At 44.1% G+C, this 26040-nt stretch overlaps 1 protein-coding gene and 1 long non-coding RNA gene across 2 annotated transcripts in view; both read right to left on the bottom strand.

Annotated features, from left to right (window-relative positions):
- Positions 1 to 799: 799 nt before the first annotated feature.
- On the bottom strand, positions 800 to 7285 carry LOC107105601. Its single transcript, XR_001482346.1, has 4 exons — positions 7209 to 7285; positions 4393 to 4438; positions 4031 to 4114; positions 800 to 868 (listed from the first exon to the last, which is right to left on the bottom strand). It is a non-coding gene; the product is annotated as an uncharacterized LOC107105601 (long non-coding RNA).
- A 2811-nt stretch (positions 7286 to 10096) lies between these two features.
- LOC107105526 overlaps positions 10097 to 26040 on the bottom strand; it is a 27551-nt gene continuing 11607 nt past the window's right edge. The window contains exons 6-10 of the mRNA XM_015405524.1: positions 19773 to 19853; positions 18178 to 18308; positions 14007 to 14120; positions 10982 to 11009; positions 10097 to 10167 (exon numbers count right to left, since the gene is read on the bottom strand). Coding sequence (XP_015261010.1) covers positions 10097 to 10167; positions 10982 to 11009; positions 14007 to 14120; positions 18178 to 18308; positions 19773 to 19853 — 425 coding nt within the window. The remainder of the gene's footprint in view (positions 10168 to 10981; positions 11010 to 14006; positions 14121 to 18177; positions 18309 to 19772; positions 19854 to 26040) is intronic.

The following is a 26040-nucleotide window of genomic DNA, read 5'->3' as shown; positions in this document are numbered from 1 at the left end:
TGCATCTGTAGTTTACACATCTTTACATGCAGTCAGGTGCCCAACATTAAAAAAGAAGCAGAGACAACAGGGAAGTTGCAGTTTCTGTCCTTCCCTCATTGTCCTATATTTTTAGCGCCTTAAGTTCCTCTCTGGTTTCAGGTTCCTAAAAATAATTGATTCTCTTTACTGCTTCGATCTCTTTCATGCCTTTACCACTGTATCTAATGTCAAACCCCAATTTTCAGAAACAAGGTAGGTAAGCTGGGTGGGGTGGAAGAAAAGTAATCAGGAAAGGGAAGAGGTTATGGGGCTGCTAGGGGAGAGAAAGAGGAAGCAGTGTGAGGAGGAGTGGGATATGGGGACGGACGGACACAGGTCCCATACTTGGGTATTCCTATTGTAAAAACTGCTATAATAGCAGATTCAAGTCAATTGCTAGGACCTTAATATATTGTAAGTTGGTTTTAATGAACTGTCTAATTGAATTGTTTGAAGGATGTTTTTAGATGTATGTTTATTGCTTTTATTATATGAGCCGCCCTGAACCTGCCATGGCAGGGTGGGGAAACAAATTTAAATAAATAAATGATTGGGAATGTACAGTTTTGACACTGGAGAGAGCCAAGACTCAAGCAGTAAATCCTACTGTACCGGATAATTTAACTTTTGTGTAGTAGGAAACATTTGCTCTCATCTCACCTACAAAACAGTGTAGCATTTTAATAGCCATGCCTAAATTACAGCTCTAAAAATGGTAGAAATACGAAGAGGAAATTACTTTTCTTTCTGAAGCTTTCTCACGATACAAGATCAGTGCATCCGTAAATTTCTGAGTAATCTTCAGTATAAATGCCGCATCATCTTCATCCACTATTTCAAAGCTTTTCTGGAAAGAGGGGCAAAGATTTTAATAACAGATAAAACCAAAAAAAGAAATCCAGCTTTTCATTGGCATGTTGGGAGTTCAGAAAGGTAAATGTTCAGAAGGTATTTAAGCAGGCAAAATACTCAGACTAGCGCAGTGACATAAAAACAGACTAAGCTAGCCTGACCGTTAAGTACACCAATTTAAATAGTTCTTGATCAAAGGCATGAGCATCCTGGCGTTGCAAATCTCTGCTGGCATATTTGTTTACAACCGTGTTTGCAATGTTGGACTAGCTCACCCACAGGCATACCCAGGGCCAGCTCGCTCACTAGGCGAGCTAGTCTCTCGCCTAGAGCGCGGCTATCATGGGGGCAACAGACTGAGGACCAGCAGCTTTGCGGGCTCTGTTGGGCAGTCCAGTTTAAACCAGGCCGCCCAGCAGAGCCCCAGCTGAGCCTGCGAGGAGAGTTCTCGCCACAGGATTGGATCCTTTGCAAGCTCTTTTGTGCAGTCTGGTTTACAAAGACCGCCAAAAAGAGCCCCAGCTGAGCCGCCTCTCAGTTGTTTTTTTGTGGCTTTGTTGCTGCTTTTCCCCCGTCTGTATTATTCGGTTCAGGTCTATTGGACCCGAAAACATTCAGGATTTCCGAAAAATTCCAGATGGGAAAACTTTACCGGTATCAGGATTCCATTTTTTTTTCAGGAATCCCAAAGGTTTTTGGGTCCAATAGACCCAAATCGAAAAATGAGGGGAAAAAAATTTGCACACTGCTACTGTGAATCACTTTCTCTCTTAGGAGTGAAAGGCTGTTTCAGACGCACTCAAAATGTGTGTGTAATGATTTCATGTTTAACTGTGTGTGTGTGTCTTTAAAAGTTTGGTTGTAGGACTGTGTGATAGGCTAGTGTGATTGGTGAGTGAAAGAAAGGGGGAGGGGTTTTGGAAGTGATGCTGTGTGGATGATATTTATGTCTGTCAAGAGTGACAGAGTGGGGACAGTTGAAAAAGACAGTTGGGGAGTCAGTTAAGTTCTGTCTCTGAGAGAAGGAGACACATCCCTGTGTGGGATAATTTGGTTCTGTGTAGTAAAAGAGTTCAGCAGTTTGTTCGTTTTAAGGTCTGAGAGAGAGAAGTCTTGTGTGTGTTATGAAAAGTTGAAGTATAAAGAAACAGTAACCGTATATGGCCTAAAGGGAAAAAAGTGTTACAAAGTTACATGCCCAGATCCCTGACAGTGGGAGAGAAAAGTGTGTGAAATATCAATAAATCTACTTTTAAGATACCAGTTCTGAAAGAAATTCTTCCCAGGAAACACATAGACCCTCGTGAACGCCTAAACCCTCGACTTACCTACCCAGTGATAGATATATTGTATTATAAAGGTTTGGAAAGCCTTAAATTTCCTGGTGGCAGCCGGAATACCCAGTAAAATAAAATAAAAGGAACACTTTTAAAGTAAAACCAGACCTCCCCAATTAAGGGGGTGTCACAGTGTGCTATGAAGATTTTTATATAGGATAATTCATTAGGTATTCCTATGCATACTATAGACATAGATAATGTTGTCATGGACAAATTTCTGCTTAAATGTGACTCATTTTGTCCATAAGAATAGCCAAAAGGAAATACTACTTTATACAGAGAGTGATTTAAATGTGGAATGTAGTGCCAGAGGATGTAATGATGGCCACAGGAATAAACAGCTCTAAAATGAGATTAGATAGAGTCATGGAGGTCTATCAGTGGCTACTGGCCATAGTTACTGAGGGGAACCTCCACGTTCAGAGGCACTAAGCCTCTGAATCCCAGAGCCAGGAGGCAACACCAGGGGAAGGTCTTGGCCTCTATGCCCTGCTTGTTGGCCCTCCAGAGGAAGTGGTTGGCCTCTGTGTGAGACAGGATGCTGGACTAGATGGACTATTGCTCTGATCCAGCAGGGCTGTTCTTATGTTCTTATAATATTTTATTTTGGTTTTAACTGAAAATGTTTTAAGGATTATTGTAAGCCACCTTGAACCACGAGGAAAGGGAGTACGAAAATGAATGAATATGCTGTAACATGTCAGATTATAACACTATTTAAGAGTGCAATGGTTTCAGTATTAATAAGTTTAATTTTATACGCAAATACATCAGTAGTTGTATAGTGACTGTATGAGATGGTTTCTGTCCAAATATCACACCGGCTTTTCTCTACTACAGACTTTGTATTTTCAACTTTTACAACAGATGGCAAAAACTACAGTACATACGCTAAGGGAGCACAGGGTGAAGCAGTTTGCAACTCTGTCTGGAAGTACTGGGTGTATTCCCAGAGTTTTGCTTGCAGAAAATTAAGAAATGTATATTTTAAAATCCATATCTATGCCAAACAGTTAGATTTTATACTTTACTAAGTTATAGATGATGCAACTGTTTTATGGTGATTTTACCAGATTTTAATTGTTATTTATATACTATGTACAATGTTTTAACGAATGTAAGCTGCCCTGAGCCAGCGTTGGGGGGAGGGTGGGGTATAATAAATATATATACTTTTAATTATGTTGCTGAAGCAGTGAAGTAAGTTTAGTATAATAAAAATGTAATTGCTGTATGTACTTCAATTGTACCCAAAATTTCCACACACACACTCCAATGGAAGGAAACATTTCCCCCCATGACTTCAGAATTTTCAGAAATGTTACATATGTATGTGAACAATAATGGTAACAATGCAGGTATATTTTCTCTCATTCATGCACTGTTTCCCTTGCTTTCTCTTCCTCCTCTGTGTTGGCTCCTCCATGGCTGGAATTTGGCTTGTAAACTCGCGAGCAGACACCTCTTCTTTTTGCTTATTCTACTGTGTAAAGTACCACATACATCAGTGGTGCTGCATGAATCACTAACTCCCCCACACCCATCAGTAATAATGGTGGATTTTGACTCGTCATTTCCAATACTTGTGCTTACACAGGAATATATGAAGCTACTCTTGCACCAAGTCAGACCATTGGTCCGTACAGCCTAACACGGACTACAAGGCAGCTGTACAAGTTAAGGTATCAAGGCAGAAATCTTTCTGAGGCCTGACAATGTGCTCGGTCGTGGAGTTCTGGGCCTCTCCCTATCACTGACTTACACATGAAATATTGTATCTTTCCCAGCTAAGCCACAGCACAGCTTAAACCACCTACCAAGTATTTCAGCAGCGCTTCATTGCTAGTGAATTCTTCCGAATCTGAGTCACTTTCTACGAACAAGGCGTTTTGCACGGTACCCTATAAAACATACATCACAGATCTGGTCTGAAAGCTGCAGTATATACCCATAACAGAAAACCGTGCAAGAAGATTGCTTTCTTATATATCAAAAAATATGAACAGCCACTAACATATGAGAAATTGCTTCATTTGGAGAGTTTCAGTAATAAAAAGATTTTTTTTCATCCAGATGGATACAATACACAACCTATGGTCTGAGGGTACTCGCTATTTTAAAATCGAGTTTTAAAGGAAACAAAGCTAGGAACTGCAAAACATTCTGGTGAATAATTTACCTGATCCGACTCCTTTTTATCTTCTGATTTCTTGCTATCATCACCCCTTTATGAAATTAAAAGGAAAAAGAAACCTATGAAACAATGTGCACCTGTCTTCAAATAAAAAGAACTCAACTGTAGAAGCTGGGGAAACAACATGAATTCAGCCCAAGATGATCAGACTGCAGCTTCCTACTATTTCAACAACCCTGTAAATCCTATGCTTGATTGAAATGCTTTTGCAGAACATCTACATGGTCTTTGACTGCTTTCTCTGTCTCTTCCACTTTCAAACACCTTGTCATATTTCCCTTTCCCCCCACGAACTCTCAATCCATGACCAACAATCCCCAACCCAGTTTTGCAGCTGCAAAACCCCAAGGGGTTTACTGAGCCTCTGGTGGGTCATGTAAGCGACAAATGGGCTGTCCCATTAGGCTGTGATGTGTCTATGCATTCAGTCTGGCTTACCTTGTTACCCTTCCGCTGCCATTGCAACAGTCTCCCAATCTGGATTCTGAATGTAAAATACTTGGGTTCAGGGACCTGTTCTTCACTTGCTGCACTGTAAAGCAGGGGACCCCAACCTTTTTGAGCATGCGAGCACATCTGGGATTCTGACACGTCGTGGTGGGAGCTGGCACAAAATGGCTGCTGCAGCTTAACTTCAGTCACACAGTGAAGATCCTTGTGCTATGGTGGAAGTAGCTGCCAAAGCAATGTTTTTATAAATCTGCACAGCCAATCAGAGAGGTAGATGGATATGCCTTCTGCACTGATAAGAACACACTAACAACTGGACTTGGAGATCTCAGGAGGAGGAGGAGGAGGAGAAGAAGAGGAGGAGGAGATTGGATTTATACCCTGCCCTTCACTACTCAAAGGTGTCTCAGAGTGGCTTACAAACTCCTTTCCCTTCCCCTCTCCACAACAGACACCCTGTGAGGTAGGTGGGGCTCAGAGAGCTCTGACAGAAACTGCTCTTTTTTTTCAAGGACAGCTGTGCCAGAGCTTGTGACTGACCCAAGGTCATCCAGCCAGGTGCGAGTGGAGGAGTGGGGAATCAAACCCAGCTCTCCCAGATTAGAGTCCGTGCACTTAACCACTACACCAAACTGGCTCTCTAGAAGCCAACAATGCTTCCCTAGAAGAACCTCACTTGTGGGGGGGGGGGACCTCAAACATTCTCTGTGAACTGGAGACTCATTTTTATTTTATTGTATTCCTAGCCTGCTCTCCCTGCAAGTGGGCTCAGGGAGTGTCACAACATACAAATTACTAACAATGATCGATCAACTTTTAAAACTCTAAAAACAACCATTCTCAATCCCCTTTAATACACAAGATGGCATTCCAGAGACCTGTGGTGTCCTGTGCCTGTTTCCATCAGAGTGGATATGGAACCTGATTGGTATGAGTTCTCAGAGTGGTAAATTCGCTGCCATCGGGATCAAGGGCATCTTAAGCAGGAGGGGCCAAACTGGTTGGACATCCACCGCCTCAACCAAAAGCCTGGCAAAACAGCTTTGTTTTACAGGCCCTGCAGAACTCTAATAAGTCTCGTAGGGCCCTAATTTCTACTGGAAGCTTGTTCTATCAGGTTGGGGCCAGGGCTAAAAATGGTCTTTTGGCCAAGGATTACCCAGTAGATGTTGATCTACTGAGTGCAGGGTCTTCAGGGCACATATGGGAAGAGGCAGTTCCGCAGGTATGTTTGTCCCTGACCACGTAGTGGTTTAAAAGTTAATACCAACACCCCGAAGTGGATCTGGAATTATATCAGCAGCCAGTGAGATTGGCGTAACAGCAGCTGAATGTGTGCCCGCAGAGACGTCAGCCAGCAGGTGTGCTGCTGCATTTTGCACTAGCTGCAGCTTCCGGGTCAGGTACAAGGGTAGCCCCGCATAGATCGAGTTACAATAGTCCAACCTGGAAGTGACCACTGCGTGGATCACCGTAGCCAAGTTGCGGGAGGAAAGGTAGGGAAGCTTGTTGCTGAACCTGCCAAAGATGGGAAAAGGCCGATTTGGCAGCCGCAGTGACCTGGGCCTCCATTGATAACGAGGCATCCAGTTTCACTCCTAGGCTCCTTACTCTTGGCACTGGAGTCAATGGCACCCCACCCAGAGCTGGGAGCTGAATTCCTACATCCAATCTCCTCCGTCTTTGATGGATTTAACTTCAGCCAACACTGCTGCAACCAGCCAGCCACAACCCTCAAAGCCTTGTCCAAAACTTCTGGAGTCGAATCCGGACAGCCGTCTATTAACAGACACAGCTGAGTGTTATCAGCATAACCGCTACACCAAACTGGCTAAGTGTGCAGACTCTAATCTGGGAGAACCGGGTTTGATTTCCCACTCCTCCACTTGCAGCTGCTGGATGACCTTGGGCAAGCCATAGTTTTGTTAGAGCTGTTCTCTCAAGGACAGCTCTGGAAAGAGCTCTCTCAGCCCCACCTACCTCACAGGGTGTCTGTTGTGGGGAGGGGAAGGAAAAGGAGTTTGTAAGCTGCTCTGAGACTCTGAGTGAAGGGCGGCGTATAAATCAATCTCCTCCTCCTTGTTCTTCATATTGATGACACCCAATAACTGAAGGGGTTCTGAGCAGACATGTTCCAGCAGAAAGACTTTCTTCTTGCAGTTTCCTAAAGCTATTTCCAAACTTAACAGTAATCCAATAAACAGTAATCCAATAAACAATATTTATCTCAGCTGGGCCCTCCTGAAACAAGTGCTGTGAATGTGTAAGGTGCCACTATTTTGCTACCACAGACTAACACGGCTACCTGCCCTGGTTTTTCCAAATAAACTGTTAACTCTCTTAAAACGTACTTAGCCTCTGAGGCCTCCTCAGCCTTCTTATCTGTTTCCTTTGCCGTGGATTTAGGATCTTCTTTCTTCTTTCCTTTCCCTCCGTCTTCTAAAAAAAAAAAATTTGAACGCATTAAGTAACTCTTCAAAGGGTGGACTTGCATTGCATTGCCTTATATCAAAGCAGCAAAATTTCAACATGACAACATCCAAAGTGGGAGGAATTATTCATACCACTACAGATGGGCTCATTTACCTTCTAGTCTACTGACCTATGAAAGAGTGCTGTAAGGGGCGCCCCCCCCCAAAAAATATTTTCTTTAAGGATATAAATATGAAGCCTTCTTTTAACAAAGCCTGAAATGTTTAGACAGGCAACTCGGACTGCGGTTAACAAAGGAAAGGGCAACTATCCTTGCAGTGTCCATTCAGGCCTTGACTTCAAGCCATGAAGAGTCAGGAGGTCCAAGCAGGGGTCATTTCGTAGAAAAAGAGGTGCAGGAGCTCATTAGCATAACTCATTCGCATAACTCACTTGCATATGCCACGCCCCCTGACATCACCGGAAGTGTGTCATAAGGTAACACCCACCACTCAGGCTCCACTGGATTGTTTTGGATTGCTAGCTATTGGGGGGGGGGGCACGCAAATCTGTCCCTGCAGAGGAGGGAGAGCTTCTACCTGAATAAAACTTGGTCTTAAAGGTGCCACTGGACTGTTTTGGACCAGGGTGCCTGGGGGGGCTCTGCAACTAACCTGGCTGCTGGGAGCAGGGGGTGGGGCTTGTTGCATGTGCCTGCCCCCTGGGCTCTTTATTGCCGGAGCTCCGCTCCTGTGCGCTCCTGCAGGAAATGACCCCTGGGTCCAAGCAATTTAATTACATGTTTACATGAAACTCTTGAGGGAAAGGGGAGACTTTTTGGCCCTGGCCCCGACCTGGCGGAACTCTCTGACAAATAACACCAGGACACAGCAGGATACTCATGCAATTCCGCAGGGCCTGCAAGGCAGAGACGTTCCACCAGGCGTCCGGTTGAGGACAGCGACGCTTTACATTATGGCTGGCACCCTACCATCCTTGTGGAACCTACTCCCTCCCCGTGCCTACGAAGCACTCACAGACCAGATATGGGAGGGAACGACAAAAACGCTCACCACTGGCTTTTAATTACCGTATGACATGCTGGATGTGGTTTTATGTTTTTATGATTTTAAAATTCGTACATCGCCTAGAGCCCCACAATCGTGAGGATTCGGCGATTAATAACCGTAATGTAATAAATAAATAAATAAGTATACTGTATCAAGGAATATCGGCCTCTCATGAATGAAAGAGTATTATTATTTCCCGCTGTGGCGGCGGCTGTGGGGTGAGAGACAGAAGGGGAAAGCTCTGAGGCAACTGCCTCCTGGATTGAAGAACGTCCAGCCCCCCCACTCTGGCCTCTCCTATAGAGTCTTTAAACCCCCCTACCACCCCCAATCTAATAAAAAGGGGGACACAAGCTTCAAAATAAAGATCAGCAGCCCGTAAGCTATGTGCTTCCTAAAGGCCTCTGATTTGCAAATCTGCTAGACTAAGGCTACACTTATTTTTCCAAGATAGCCACTTTCCCCTAGATATTTAATTGGATAGACAAGACAGATGGAGATGAACAAAGGTTTATTTAACAGAAAATAAAGTATTTAACAGTGTAAGTTATGGGTGGATGACTTCACTGTATAAAGCAAAACTGGCTCTCAAGCAGAGTAAATAAACCCTGAAGGGAGATTTGATTCCCCTTTCACTGGACAAGTTACCTCAGAAGGTTCCCACATAGATAGGGTTGTCATTCTCCAGCTGGAGATCTGCTGGGATTACAAATGGTCTCCAGGTGACAGATCAGTTCACCTGGAGAAAACGGCTGCTTTGGAAGGTGGGTTCTATGGCTTTATACTCAACTGAAGTCCCTCCCCTCCCCCAAACTCCACCCTCCTCAGGCTCCACCCCCAAAACCTCCAGGTAATATAGACCTGGCAACTCTACCCACAGAGCACCTTTCCTCAGAACCTATAACCACAATTTAGGAATGATGGACCCTTAGCAGAATGCTTATTTGACACACTAAAACAAGCTTCCTTCCCTAAACCGACCCCAAACCCTAACTAAAATGCCGAATAAGACTCTGGCTAAGTTGATGCCCCTTTCCAGAGCCACAAAATCCCCATTCAAAAGAAAAAGGGTTTTCTTCACCCTTCTTGAGTTGAGGCTGGCACACCCTCTCCCATCCAGTGGAGTTCCCTGGGCTCTGATCGGCAAAAAAATCATTAGGACTTGCACGAGGCCTGTTATCACAAGGATTGGTTCAGAGCCCTGGAGGAGAGGAGGGACTTTTAAGGATGACTGCCACATATACCCCCAAAATACGGAGGAAGTGGGACTCGAGACTGTTTCATCTATAGTACAATAGGGCCCATCGAGAATATTCCACTGCAACAAGTTCACATTTATAAATTCCAAGTACTCACTGTAACTCAAGCACCTCTGCTTGCTTTAAGTTTTATCTTTGAATCTCGACTTCAAATGCAGATGAAAACACAATTACTTCTCTCTGTACTTACCAGTCTACATTATGCATTTGATAAACACCAGCGTTGGTCCATTAAGGCACCCTAGGTCTATTTAGTGTTTCTTTAGTGCCTAGATGGTATGTACATCTAACAATGCTTATTAAACATAAACGCTTGCCGATCATTCCTCAAACTTCGCTCATGGCTTATAAGGCATCAAAGTTCCCGGTTTACATGGAACAACATCCCTCCAGTTCTTACAAAGCACATTACAGATATAATCAAATGTGACTATTTACATCTCAAATACTGAAGGTGAAACAGATCTAATAGCTTTTGAGTACGGGGCCTTTATTCGTTCACTCTAACAGCTCACCTTCAGAAAACCAAGTGACAAAAGAGTCTGAAAGCTGTAGTGAATATTCGTCATCTGCAAAATGAAAGAAGACACAACAGTTTAAGATGGAGCCATGTTTTGCACTTGTGTTCAAAATTATATTTCTGTGAACAAAAAAACTTAGGGTTTCCACAAACAATGATTGGAGGTTGGGGGGGTGTCAGTGCTGAAATTCCTCCAAACCTTGAATTATATTGTACCTAGAGTCTGAACCTTTCACAAACTTTGCAATCATTTTCTCCACGATCAAGAGAACTAACTGAACTCACTCGCTTCTATCTCTAGATGACATCGGGTTGTGATTTTAGGTCAACATGCTAATCTGGAAAGCCTAATCACAGCCTAATCTTCCTAGTAAACAGGTTTGCATTCGGTGGACATAATGGGATGCCCACAAGAAGTTATTTCCATGTATAGCCAGAATGGTGTAGCATTGCAGGGGTGGCCAAACTTGTTTAACATAACAGCCACACAGAATAAACGTCAGATGTTTGAGAGCCGAAAGACATGAACAAATATGACACACACATTTTTATTGAAAAGTATGCAAATTTGCTTTTTATTAACACTGAATTAGACTGTGTGAAAGAGCCACATGCGGCTCCCGAACTGCAGTTTGGCCACCCCTGATTCAGAGTATCCAACTTAAGAAACCCAGTTATCTTCACTGGATAACTCTCACACATAGCCTAGCCTACCTCATGGGGTCGTTGTTGTGAGGATTGTAAGAGGAGGGCAATGTCATTGACCACTTTGGGTCCCCACTGAAGAGAAAAGCAGGATACAGTGATGGATGCTAAGAAGATGCCTAATGCTAGAACTGACACCATAAGCTGCACCAACTTACCCTTTGGAATAGGAAGATCCATTGTACTCTAAAGAGGGGGGAAAAGACATTTTAATCAGTATATTTTTGGTAAAATGTAACAGGTTATGTCCTGCAGAAAGACACATTTGAAGTCAAAACATAGCCTAATTACAATTCATAATCAGACTGTTAGATTACTATTAATGAGCAGTAGGCTTAGAACAGATTAAACGAAGTACTTCTTCACCCAAAGAGTAACTAACACATGGAATTCACTGCTGCGAGAAATGGTGGCGCCTACATGCATAGACAGCTTCAAAAGCCATGGTTAATCACAGAAGCACCGCATAGACAGCTTCAAAAGGGGACTGGATAAACATATGGAGCAGAGGTCCATCAGTGGCTATTAGCCACAAAGTATAGATGGAACTCTATGTCAGAGACAGTGATGCTCTGTATTCTTGGTGCTTGGAGGGGGGGCACAGTTGGAGGGCTTCTGGAGTTATGGCCCTGCTGGTGGACCTCCTGATGGCACCTTGGTTTGGGCCACTGTGTGACACAGTTTTGGACTGGATGGGCCATTGGCCTGCTCTGACATGGCTTCTCTTGTGTTCTTATGACCACACTGCACAAAATGCCACTTTACGCAGGTGCAGAATGATCCGCTTGCTCGTAAATATCTCCACTGCAGTTTAATAAAAGACAGACACAGAGATGGTAACTGGAATCTCAAAAGCAAAACAGGAAGTACCTCTTAAAAGCCCCTTCCCATTATCCCTCACGTTCGGAGCTACTATCACAACTCTTGCATACAACTGTTGCACTGCCTTGGCCTATTGGGTGTCCAGCATTGTCAATATGCTGATCACCTGCAGAGGCACCAGCCACATGGGATTCTAGTATCTAGAATCACCCTTCTGTTATCACGGGGGGGAAAATTAAGAAGCAGTGGGTGAAATCCAGCTGCACACGAAGCACAAGTATTTTATCACTGACATCCATGGGACAGATGTCACATCATACCAATATAAAATTAATTCAACAGCCATATTCTCAGGCTCCGTAACAATGCATTTCAGTAACTATGATGGAAGGGATACATGTTTCTTGTCCAATTACAAAGGCTAGGGTCCTAGACAGCTAGGTGCCAAGCCACTTCATAATACTTTCAGGTAGGGCCAATCCAAGATCAGACAGAAAGCCTGGGCAAAAAAACGTCTTCATCTGGCACCTAAATCTCGGGGGGGGGGGAGGCATGATCAAGGTGCTTCTACTGAAAAGGCCCCTCTGACTGCCACTCAGCTAACTTCAGAAGATGAGGTCATACAGATGTCGGCAGGTGTTTCAAGTACCTTGGTCACAGGCCATAGAATGTAACAAATAAAGGCAACTTAGCATCCAAAATGTACATGAATGTGTTGGCTACGAACCTGATGTTCTCCACCAGAACGAATATTATTTTAGCCCTAACAACTCCCCTCTGTGTGTGAATTATAACAAAAGCTTTGTTTCTGTGATTAACCATGGCTATTTTTATATGTGAACAAATGTTGATGTCTTGTTGAATTTGGTAATGTTTAGAGAAAATCAATAAAAACCCTAATTCTCTGTGGCACGAGCGTCTGTCAGCAACAGCTCTTTTCTCATTCTTCGTTGTACAGGTCATGAAGAAGAGACCCTTCCATACGTTTCAGCATCTTCTACTCACTTTGAAGTATATAAACTCTCCCTGTCATTTATCTGTTTATTCTCCCCCTCTGTGCTCCTAGATGGTCTTCCTGCTTCCGTATTACCCATGGCCTCCATAAATGTAAAATGCTGTCCATCACAGGACTGTGCACACAAAAAATTGGTATTTTTCAGGTTTGGGTATACCAAACCCGAAAAATATTGGTGTATACCGAGATTCCCGAATCCCAATATCGGTATGATATTGGGAGTCAGAAAATAATCGGTATTGCTGAATTTATTTGGCTCCATACCTTACCTTACCTCCTCCAGTTGCACCGCAGTGACGGCATGCCTCAGCAACTGAAGAGAATGCACTTAAAGAGACCATGGTATCTTTAAATACCTTCCCTTCCCTCCCTGAGCTGTGCCACAGCGGCAACGCACCTCAGCAAGGGAAGGTATGTCTCTTTAGAGCGTGCCACGACTGCAGCGCAACTCAGGGAAGGAAAGATATTTAAAGTTTAAATGCCTTCCCTCCCTTAGTTGCGCTGCGACAACAGCACGCCTCAGTGAGGGAAGGGAAGGCTTCAAATGCCTTCCCTTCACTTGCTGATGCATGCCCCCACCACAGCACAACTTGGGGAGGGAAGGGAAGGCACACATGCAGATTGGCTTTGCAAAAGCCATTAAAAGGAACTTTCCATTTATCGGCTTTTATTTGGGCTCAGCTGGATCAGTAGCCGACACAGATTAGAAAATCTGATTCAGCTGAATAAATACCCGAAAAATAACAATAAGGTATTTTTCAGGTATTATTCAGTTTGGTATATACCAAGAGCATACTGCTAATCCATCATTCCTGGACTCCCTAACCACTGGATATCTTTACTTCTGGGCAACCTGTCAGCTCTACCCTTTAGAGAACCTACCAGTTACAGCTGGCATTCACAAACTGATTTCTATATTTCCTCTTCCCTCCCCTTGTGTGTCTAGTTTATGTTGTAAGCCTGAGAGCAGGGCCTTTATCTTTTATTTTAAGGGAGAATGTTCTAAAACACACAGAGCAAATTTATCATAGAACTCTAAATTAAAAGGTTAGATAATACTTTGAAGAAACCATCAAAAATGAAGGCCAAATGTTCAGTGGACGCACAACATCTGCACCTCTGTTCCATCCACCACAGGGAAAAAGCACCAAATTAACAGGAAGTTCCTACATTTAATTGAATGTGGGTAGATCATGCAGATGAAACAAGATCCAGTGCTCAAATAAATGTGGTTGACTCAGCACATTCCACCTAAGGGTCCTTGTGGACAAATGATCTTCTTTGACTAAAGACTGTACAAACATCCTAATGTATTTTACAGAGTAAGAAGTATTATGGTTTCATACCCTTATTGGCTGTCTTCCTTCCTCTTCTTCAACTTTCGCAGCAAGCTCTTTAAGTCTTGCATTCAGTTTGGAACCTCGGCCTTTCACCTCCGCTAGTTCAGGGCGATGTTTTTTCTGGGAACAAAAATACCACCAAGCCACCATTTTTCATCATCTGTACCAAATTCAGCAAGCAAGTAAGGTAGAACATGATAAAAGTCATGACTTCCCCATGCATCAAATGTGACCAGCTTTTAACTAGTCTCCCCCTTATATATTCACCGTCCAGTACCCAATGAAAGAGGTGCTCCCTGAGTGAAAACAGGAAGCCTCTTTATACTGAGCCAGACCACTGGTCCTAGCCGACAGCAACTCTCCAAGGGTCTCAGACAGAGATTGTTTCCTGGGAACCCTTTCATCGAGACATGGGGATTGAATCTGGGACCCTTCTGCATACAAAAAGGAACGTAGTCTAACACTTGGCTATGGCCCCACCCAGAGCACTTCTGGTTGCTTTAAACAAGGGACTTTTCCTGTGTGAGGCAAAGAAATACAAGGAACATTCACATCATTGTGAATAGGGGCCACATTTACTGTATTTTGAGCCCGCCCTTCCTCTAAGCAGGAGTTCATCACTCTCTCCCTCCTCCATTTAATCCTCACAACTGCCCAGTGAGGTAGGTAAGCCTGAGAGAGAATGACCAGCTCAAAGACACCCAGAAAACTTCCATGGCAGAGTTGGGATTTGCAGCCGGGTCTCTCAGACCACAGTCCAACACTCTAACCCAGAGGTGTCAAACTTGAGGCCCGTGGGCCGGAAGCAGCCCGCCCATGGCTTTCATCTGGCCTGTGGCTCTTCTTCCTCCCTCCTGTCCTCACCCTTTGAAGCTTGAGGCTGCTGAAGAAGTTCCCAGCTCCCTCCCTCTTGTCTTTACCTGCTTTGGCAGGAAGCTCTTCTGGGCTTGCAAAGTTAGAAAGAAAGTACAGAATAGATTTTTCTGTTACGGTCTCTGCACCCAGACAGACTACTCTGGTACTGTTTCTGGGACTGGAATGACAGCCCCCAAAGAGTGCTCGGGGACTGGAATGACAGCCCCCAAAGTAGAATGACAGTCCCTAGCAATAGAATCTTTGTTCTGGGACTGGAATGATAGCACCCAGAGTGGAATGACAGCTCCTGGGAGTAGCAGCAGCATTCTGGGAATGGAATTCCACTCCAGGGGCCCTCATTCCAATCCCAGAATGCTTCTGTTACTCCCAGAGACCTTAATGAGAAATCCATTCCGCATTTTCTTTGCAACTTTGTCTGTGCTGCAATGTATTTCAATGGACTGGCGCTCAAGTACTTTCACTTTCTAGGGTTTGTATAGCTGAAGCTGCTGCTTGCTGGAGCTGTCTCCTTGCAAACACAGGGTTGATGTTTTGAGCCCGCTTGTCTCTGGCTCAATGTTGTCTCTGCTGAATGGACCTGAGAACGGGTGCCTGAGTGAGTACTCTAACCTGGGAAGCCACAGCCGAAGGGGGACATTACACTGGAGAGCCACTGCCACTCTGAGTAGACCTGGGGGGGGAGGGGAGAAGCTTGCAATGTGCCCAGCCAGTTTCTATTCCTAGGCTCAGAAAAAACTGTATTGCCAAATCCCACTATCCCCCCACCTTTCCATTTTAGGCAGGCATGTTTTAAAGGGGGGGTGAGAGATTTGGGAGGGGTCAGTTATCAAAGACTGTTAAATAAACAAAATATCATGAGAGTTTTAAGCATATTTGTATTTTAAATAAAAAATAATATCTTTAAATTGTCTTTGTATCTTTTATAAAGTTTATATCTCCGCTACCTGGCATTACATTTTATGACACACATGGCCTGGCCCCACAAAATCCCACTTATGTCAGATCCGGCCCTTGTAACAAATGAGTTCAGCACCCCTGCTCTAACCATTTCGCTATGCTAGCTCCCTCACAGCTCAGAGGTGAAGGTCTCAGCTTCAGTCCCTGGAATCTACATTTTAAAAGGGCCTTCTGTGATGCCAACATTTAAAAAAAAAGTTAATGAGGACAGGGCATGACACTCCTGTGCAATTTTTCTTGTTGTTGTTGTTGTTCAGTCGCACAGTCGAGTCCGACTCTTCGCCACCCCATGGACCAGATCACGCCAGGCCCTCCTGTCTTCCGCCGTCCTCTGAAGTTTGCTCAACTTCATGTTCGTTGCATCTATGACACTGTCTAACCATCTCATCCTTTGCCGTCCCCGTCTTCTTTGACCTTCAATCTTTCCCAGCATCATGGTCTTCTTCTCCAGTGAGTGCTCCCTTCTCATTGGGTGGCCAAAGTATTTGAGCTTCAGTTTCATTATCTGGCCTTCCAGGGAACAGTCAGGGTTGATTTCTTTTAGGAATGACTGATTTGATCTTCTTGCAGTCCAGGGGACTCTCAAGAGTCTTCTCCAGCACCATAGTTCAAAAGAATCTATTCTTCGGCGCTCGGCCTTCCTCATAGTCCAACTCTCGTAGACATACATGACTTTTTTTTCCTACTATGTGTTATAAGTTGCCCATTTTCCCTTCAAGAAAAGAGGCCTCCAGAACTCAAGAAATGCTACTCCTGATGGACCCGCACACAGACTTTGGATCGTGGCCACTGTAATTATAGGCTTAGCTCTCAAGAAGACCTGCACGTTATTTTACTGTCTCCAAAAACTAGCCAGCTTTTCACAGAATCATAGAGTTGGAAGGGGCCATACAGACCACCTAGTGCCCCTGCCCAAAGGAAACGAACAGTGATCAGATTTTTCCCAGTTTTCTTGTGCTGCAATATAACATCATGTCTACCCTAAACCACTTCAAGCAGATTGTGGCATGAAGTCACACATTAGTGCACATCAACCATAGAGACTTAACATAATACAAGCTAGAACAGTTTGTTTCAAGTACTGTAACTTAATTCAAGTCGATAACGTCTCATAGTGTCAACATATTTATTGATTTGGACTATGTGCTCACTGTTCTATAAAATACGCTCAAAGTAGCTTACAACAGAATCAATAAAACAATCAAAATACATTTCAATTACTGGGGGGGAAATCATCAATAAAACAGCAGAGTAAAATACGAATCCCTACACAATCGTGTTCCTCACAACAGTTCCCCCTTTCTGTCCATCCCTCTGTTTGTTACATTCTGCTTCGGTCCATTCCTGTGCTTCTCCTGCTACTGCCCAGGCATTATGGGATGGACTTCTAGTGTCAGTATTCAACAGACCACTGCTGTTAACTTTTCGCCTCTAAACCTGCCCTTTCCCATCAGGCTTTTTCTTGAGTGCAGCTTGTGCTAAGTTGGGCTTGACTGGCTATTTTTCTATGCTGTTTGTTATTCCATCTGGAGTTTGTGGTTCTACATTATACTTTTTACTATGCTTTTAAAGAATATCCCAAAGCCTCCTCGCCATATTTTTTGTAAGATGCCTTTGTCTAATTGGGAAATGCAAGCTATAAAGGCTGAAGACAAAAAATTTAAAAGTGGCATAAAAATATAGGATTCTAGCCAGCTAACCACCGCTAGAACAAGATTTGTAGAATGTGGTTTCCCTTCCCACAGCCAATTGCATTCCCTGAAATTCTGTTCCTGGGGACAAGTGAACTCTGAAAACAGGAGGGGGGCGGGATGGGAACAGAGAAGCAGCAAAAACAACACCCTGCATTCCTACTGTTGGAGGAACGACAGTTGGATACAGCCCACAGAGAATAACATCAGCAGGAGAATTACAAAAATAGAAAAACAGCTCTGGCGAGAAAATTATTGAAAATGGTTTGGGCAAGCATACACCAAATTTATGAGCATTTATGAGAAACCCTGGGCCAATACAGAGTTTGGATCAGGCAGCTAAACCTGGAAGTTGAAGAAGGGAGCATAACTGAGGTGCCATCACTGAAAAGCCCTGTCTCTGGTTGGCCCTTCAGGTATTCTAACGTTTTAACAAATTCTGACGTTTTAACAAATTGTTTTAAGGGTTTTAATGATTTGTTAATTTGTGTTTTATCTGTGTGAGCCGCCCTGAGCCTGCTTTGGCGGGGTAGGGCGGGATATAAATTGGAATATAAATAAATATATACATTCTGGACTTTCATGTATAATGTAACAAGTAAAGCTACACTAGGTAAACTAATGCTCCAAACATACAATATACCCATGCTTACCAGATATGCCATTCTGTGTTTAATTCCCAAAACATGCATGAACATGTTTGTTAGTCCTCCTTGACATATGCAGAGATTACATTCGTAAATCGGGCCCTCTTTTGACCGATATTCAATTATATATTGGAGACCTGTGTTTTAAGAGGGGGGAAATATTGTGAAAGAATGCCATTTACTGAAATACTATGAATCATCACCCTCACTTCCCACCATTTGTTGCCCTGACTTGGCTGGCCCCCGGGATAGCCCAATCTCAGCCGACTCTGGAAGCTAAGCAGAGTCAGCCCTGGACAGTCCTTGAATGGGAGATCTCCAAGGAAGTGCAAGCTTATTACACAGAGGCAGGCAATGGCAAAACACCTCTGAACATCTTTTGCCTCGAAAACCCTACAGGGTCTCCATAAGTCATCTGTGACTTTACAGCACTTACCACCATCTCCCTGCCAAACCATTTTTAATCTTAGTTTTTCTATGTAGGCAGGATGGCAAATGAAGAACTGAGAGACAGACAGACAGACAGCCTGCCTTTTATAACTTCCTTCCATTTACTGGCACAAGCTGTCTGATACTGAGCCCTCTTTGGCCTACCTGTCAGGGGTTAACTCGATAAGAGGATGGGGAAAGCGGGCTTTCTGATGGAGGCCTAATAGCAGCCATGCAGAGCACCAATTCAGATCAGGGGCACAGAGAGGAACTAGGAAGGTCCAATCAAGGCTGTTTAAAAATCTCACCTAGTTCCTGTCCATCGTCAGGCTGATTGTGGGGATTCACTGGACTGAACGCCTCTCCCAAGCAAAAGAAACTGCTGTGCCCAGAAAGCCACCATGTCCAGCATAAGGGTCCCAGCCTAGTCTTCTCCCTCCTACACTAGCTCTCTGTGTGCAGAAACTGTGTCTGCAAAAGGAGCGTCCTACCACTTGAGACAGTACACTCTAAACACAGTCTCCCCACCACACGGGGAACAAGGCCTTAGACTGGCTCAAGATTTCCTGAACACCATGGCATTCCAAAGTGCTAGCCAGCCACCCTGAGCTACACATTTATTTTTACCACTAGTGCCAAAACAAAAATATCAATTTTAATACCGTAGCCTGTGTTTAGTTCCCAAAGCACCATATGTAGATGCATTCTTAAGTGGCCTTTGCCCACATACAGCGTTACATTAGAGTTACCATATTTTGAAAAGCAAAAAAGAGAACGTATTTCCCAACTGACTACTTCAAACAAGTGATTACTAATGACAATTCTCATTTTAAATACCCCTGGCTACAATAATCTGTGATAACTGCTACTAACTAGGAATGTCCCTACGCTTCCAACCCGAAAAGAGGACATTTTCATGAGTTTTTTGTTTTGTTTTTTAAAGCCCAAAAGAGGATGGACACCAGAGAAAGAGGCCATCAGGTAACCCTAGTTACATCCTTCTAAACCCCCCCGACTTCAGTGAATAGAAGGGCATAATTCTGCTCAGGACTGCACTGTTACTTGAGAGCAAGTCTCTCTTAAAGTGAACACACCTAGGATTGGGCTGTTAACCTGCTCTGTATTAAAAATCTTTAAAAGTTCTCCCTGTTCAACTACAGATCAGAACTCACCAAGGGCAGGTTCAGCATCTCTACATGAATTGAGCTGTTCTTCCAAAGTTTTTCCTAGAGATTCTTCAGACACCACGTGAACTGTAAAGGAAGCATTTTTATGCATTATAAACATTCATTTCATATATATAAACTGTATTTAGTCAAATGCAAGAACAGGGTTTTTTCTCCAGGCATGCCATGTTACATTCCATATACGTTAACAGTTTTGTACAATGGTGATTATTTTGTGCATATAACATTGGGAGGGTGATCAACCCTGCACTCGAGATTGTCTGCCTTTTGAGTAAATATGGTTCATTCCTGTCTCCATCTGGAGATAGCCACTCATTAAATATGCCCACACACTTGTGGTGATCGGGCAGAAAGGCTTTGGCACCACCCGTTCCTCCAGAGTTTCTTGAGAGCTTGCCAAGAGTCTGGTGTTCAACCTCTTCACTCTTCATCTTCTTGATGGAATGCTGCTGTTTGCCAATACATTCCCAAGCACAATTCAAATGCTGGCACTGATCTTTAAAGTACTTGGCCTGGGGTACCTGAAGAAGTGCTTTCACCCTCATATTTCCATTTATTAACACAATCAGACCCTGCCTTTCCCCAAGGACTCAAGACAGCTTACAAAGGCAATATTACATTGCTAAAAGAGAACAAAAACAACCTCAGAATCTAATTACATCAGCAATAAGCAGCTGTCAATGCCCACTCATCTGCTCTACACCCCGCCCCCCACAAAAAAACCCAGCCCTTACATGCCTTCCAAGAAAAAGGAAATGAAGGCACCTCATCAGGCAGACCATACCAGACAGCCCTCTCACTGAAAACACCCTTGCCAGAGCTGAAGAAGAGTGAACTAGCCCAAGAGAGGGCACACCAACAAGGCAATCATCTGAGGAATGCAGTAGAAGTACAGGATTATATTTGGAGATGCAGGCTATTAGGCATGAAGGTTCCGTGCCACGGAGAGGTAAAAACCAGCATCCTGAATTGGGCCTGGAAGCGGAGCCGGCTGGACATAGCCGAAGCTGCAGCCGACACGACGCCGCATCAGGATGGCCTGGCGAAGGAAGCCGCCGACTGGGAGACCTGCTCCAGGGCACCGGAGAATTCGACACTTGAGCCCGCTGGAAGAAGCCAACAAGATTGGCTAACCCTGCTGCTTGGGTGCTGGTAGGAAGCCCCGCCCCCTGTGAACTATGTGGCCCTCGGTAGGTTAATAACTGAATTTGGAACCTCTATGTAAACCGCTCAGAGACCCTTCGGGGTTAGGAGCGGTATATAAATCAAATTAAATAAATAAATAAATAATATATAAATATGAGGATAACAAAGCACAGGAGTTCCACGTCCCAAATGGCCTGCCCCAGACAGAAGGCTGGCTGCTACGTTTTGTATCCACTGAAGCTTCTGCGTCCTCTTTAAGGGCAGCCCTAGGTAGAGCACCTTACAGTATTCCAACCTATATATGCCTTCAAGCACCTTAAAATCTGCAGAGGAGGCCCTGCTGCATATGCCTTCCTTTTCAGAGGCGCAGTTTGCAGCACTGGGATTTTGGGTCTTCTCTGTCACGGTGAGGCAGTTATTGTATTCACTCCCCAGGGAAGCCTGCCTTCCTGGTTCTTGCCCACTTTTTAAAAACGTGCTGAAAACGTACCTTTTTTGGGAAGGGTTACTATATTGGTGGAGTGTCTTTGCTAGGGATGGGCACAAACTTGTCACAAACCTATCCTGGTTCATAGTTTACGAACCTTGGTTCATGCCATCCTGCCCCCATGAACCTCCTATGAACCTCCCAGGTGGCTTTGGGAGTTTCGTGTGGTTCGTGTCAGTAGACATGCCTTCTCCAAGCCATGCTGCCACAGCAGCGTGAATTGGCAACTGAACTCAGAAGGTGGTAGCATGACTTACAAAAGCCGTTTAGAGGGATCCCTTTAAATGATTTTTGAAAGTAGCACCACCACAGTACAATATTTAAATACCTTCTGAGTTCACTTGCTGAGTCATGCAGTGACCTTGTCCTATGGCGCACACAAAGTCTAGGGTTGGCAGAAAGAATTAAATGGCTTTTGCAAGCCTTGCCACCACCATGACTTAACAAGTAAACTCTGAAGGCATTTAAAGGGTTCCCTTTAAACGGCTTTTGCAAGCTGTGCTGCATCACAAACCAGATCATTAAATGGAAAAGTTTGTGGAGGTTCTTCCTGGTTCGTGCCCATCCCTAGTCTTTACCATGATATCTGACGCTATTATGTTTTAATTTATGTGGGATTATATTCTAATGTAATAATTTCTGTAGACTTTTTGTTATAAGCCACCATGAGATACTGAACTGACTAGTGTTGCAGAGTAAGACATACATAGCACACAGTAACAACCTATAGACCAGGGGTGTCAAACATATGGGCCACGGGCCGGATACGGTCCCTGCATGGGTGGTATCCGGCCCAAAAGCAACTGCTTCCTTCTCCCAGCCACTACTGTTGCTGCAAAGGAGGAAGGAAAAAGTGAGCACACATGCGCACCAGAGAAAAGTTCCCTTCACTCTCTCCTGCGTCCTCCTCTGGGGCTACTGCTGTGTTCCCAAGCCTCTATTCCCTCGTTTGGAGAGGGAGTCCCATGGCATCTTCAGGACCAACAAAGTTTTATTCCAGATAAATAACCCAAAAGGACATTACTAACATTATTAACCTTTTTATATTTGACAGGTAAAGAAAAAAGATCGTCCATCCACGGATGAAGCTATGGAATGTATTAATACTAACAAAAGATTAATATACTAAATTACTCATCACTCACCACTATTCTTAATCCCTCTATATACCCTCCCTTTTTTCTGAAAATTTAAAAGCAATAAAATTCTCTCCTTTTGAGGAGTTTATATTATTTTTTTAAAAAAAGATTCACTCTGAAATTTGTTTGGCTTTTTAAAATCAATGTCAGTAGCTTCAGAACAAAGGTCTTGCTTTAGCACCAGCATAAATTTTGCATCAGTGTTTGTCTTTGACATTTTGGGGAGTGGCGCTTTGGGATTCTGCTTGCCTAGGCAGGGGAGCTGAGAGAGCTCTTGACTGAAACTGCTCTTTTTCACGAACAGCTCTTATCAGAACTATGGCTTGCCCAAGGCCATCCAGCCAGGTGCAAGTGGAGGAGTGGGGAATCAAACCCGGTCCTCCCAGACTGGTTTTCCCCCCACCCCTTCCCCCTCACTGGTTTCCTTCCTTCAAATTAACCCCCCCCCCCCCCGCTTTTTAAACTTTTTATTATTATCACTAGCAGTGAGTGGATTTTGTCCAGTCTGAAAGCAACACATTATTTCACTTGGAGATCCCCCTTCCGACTTCTAACAGCGCAGCTTGTAATCTTTATCAGAGGGAGTAGGAGTCCAGCAGCACATTAATAACTAACAAAATTTGTGGCAGGGCACGAGTTTTCATGAGTCACTGCTCACTTCTTCAGATACAGCTAGCATGTGAGTCCATCTGTCCTGATATCCTGGAGATGCCAAATAACAATAGCAGCCATTGGTAATTTGAGAAGACACTGAGGTCTCAATTCAGCCCAGAAGAATTAATTGAGCTTCATTGTCAGTTGCCATTCATACGTCTCTCTTTCTCGTCTCCCTTTGAAATTCCTTTGTAAGAGAACTGCTACTCTTAGGTCAGCAACTGAGTGTCCTGGAAGGTTAAAATGTCCCCCCACTGGTTTTTGAATGTTGTGGTTTCTTATAGCTGTAGAAAGAGTAAGTGTCCAGTAGCACCTTGAAGACTAACAAAGTTTCTGGCAGTGTATGAGCTTTCGTGAGTCATTGCTCACTTCTTCAGACCTATGTCCATTTATTCTTGAATCCTCCTGGACCAAACTGACACCTAGGTTTCCTGTCTCATTACCAATGATGATATCTCCATGCCTACTATCCCTATGTATATCACACCTAATCCAATCAAGCGTATTGCCATTTGGCATCTGAAATCATTTTTATAAAGTTTATATTTCCAGTAGCTCATGTTACGTTTTATGGTGCACATGGTCTGGCCCAGCAAAGTGACATTATGTCAGATCTGGCCCTCATAACATATGAGTTCGACACCTCTGCTATAGACCAAATGCCCATATACAGGAGAGCCATCAAAGAGTGACAGGATTTTGAAGAAGCATATACCACTACAGCTCCTCCTTTATTTTTCTCCTTTAAAATCAGAAACAGTAAAATTCTTGTATTTTTGCAAATCATCAGATTATTTTTTCCATGCTGTTGTGAAATATACACCACAATCCTAACGAGGTTTGCCAGAAATCATTTTCAATTTGATGTGTGCTTTAGCAGACAAAATACTGGATCGGGGAGAAACCAGGTTTTAAATCCTTGAGGCTTACTCAATAGTCTTGGACAGCTGCTACTTCTCAGCCTTACCTACCTTACAGGACTATTGTGATGATAAACTGAGATGACCACATAAAAAGCTTCACAACTCCTTCTAGAAAAAGGGCCATTGGTACTTACCGTGGAGGGTCCTTCTCCTCTGAGATAAGGAGGACATCTTGATGGGTGTTTCCCACGCCATCCTTAGGGAGGCAGGAACCAAAACTTCACTTCCTGTCCTGGGACAAGCCCCTCAATTCAGTTTGGTAACTCCCAGCAGCAGTAATGCATCGAACAACATCTTAATAACTGAGCCAACTTCGGCTGAACTGCAAAAAACTGAAACTATTAATAGACAAGGAGTGAGACAGGGACAGGAAGGACCAAACAGATAAAGAAGATATAGAACTGGCAGAAAAAGATGACGATGACACGGGAGGGCCAAGATGTCCTCCTTATCTCAGAGGAGAAGGACCCTTCACGGTAAGTGCCAATGGCCCTTTCTCCCTCTGAGAGGACATCTTGATGGGACCTCCTATAACAGTGTCCTCAGCATTGGGGGGGGGTCATCATCTGCATCTGTCAAAACATGTTGAAGGTCTCTGTGTCCAAAGGCCGTATCAGCAGAGTCTAAGAGATTGCTCTTATAGTGTCTTATGAATGTGTATACAGAGGACCACGTGGCAGCCTTGCAAATTTCTCCTACTGTGGCCCGGATGGACAAAGCCGCATTTGTTGCAACACTTTGGATCGAAAGAACCGTTATGTCTGGTGGAGGAACCAGCTTCTGTGCCCTATAGATCCATGGAATCGTGAGTTTGCTTTAGGCTGAAAGATAGGGTCTAAAGACAGCACTACCTTGTCCTATGGAGCACACAAAGTCTAGGGTTGGCAGAAAGAGCTCCCTGCTCTGGCACCCTACGAACTGAAGTTACAGCCACTAAGAATAATGTTTTCGTCTGTAGCCACTTCAAGGACACCTCCCTGAAGGTTTAAAGGGATCCTTGGTCAAGGCATCGAGGATCACTTTTAGACTCCACGTCGGGAACCTGTGAGATGTTGGTGGGTTCCGAAGGGCCGCTCCCTCAAGAAAGCGACAGATATGAGGATGTCTATAGCGTGGAATCGAGAGTTTGCTTTAGGCTGAAAGGTAGGATCTAAAGACAGCACTACCTTGTCCTATTGAGCATACAAACTCTAGGGTTGGCAGAAAGAGCTCCCTGCTCTGGCACCCTATGAACTGAAGTTACAGCCACTAAGAACAATGTTTTCATCTGTAGCCACTTCAGGGACACCTCCCTGAAGATTTAAAGGGATCCTTGGTCAAGGCATCGAGGATCACTTTTAGACTCCACGTCGGGAACCTGTGAGATGTTGGTGGGTTCCGAAGGGCCGCTCCCTCAAGAAAGCGACAGATATGAGGATGTCTATAGAGACCCCAACTCTTGAACGTAGGCAAAGCCGTAGAAAGGACCGCTACTTGTCCTCTGAGCATAGAAGCCTTCGGACCCGAGTCATGACCATCTAGTAGGAAGGCTAGAACATTCCTGATGTGAGGGTCAATGTTCTTCCTTCCAGCCCATCTCACAAAGGCCTTCCAGGTGATCTTGTATATGCGACAGGTGGACTGTCTACTGGAAACTAGCATGGTGCCAGTCACCTTATTTGAGTACCCTAATTTGAGAAGCTTCTCCTGCTCGACTGCCCCAGCCGTCAAGTGAAGCTAACCTGGATCTGGGTGCCAGAATTGGACCCTGTGTCAGCATGTCCAGCATCTCTGGTAAATGGAAGGGTGGTTGTAGTGCGAAATGCTGGAGCTCTGAGAACCACAGTCTCCGTGGCCAGTACAGGGCCACTGCTATTACTTCTACCCTCTGTTCTCGTATCTTCCTCAAAGGTCTTGGTAAAACA

Source organism: Gekko japonicus, unplaced genomic scaffold (assembly GCF_001447785.1).
Source record: "Gekko japonicus isolate JY-2015 unplaced genomic scaffold, Gekko_japonicus_V1.1 scaffold1085, whole genome shotgun sequence".
NCBI classification, from domain to species: Eukaryota; Metazoa; Chordata; class Lepidosauria; order Squamata; family Gekkonidae; genus Gekko; species Gekko japonicus.
Note: the sequence above shows the minus strand (reverse complement) of the source record. Positions and strands in the feature narration are given on the sequence as shown.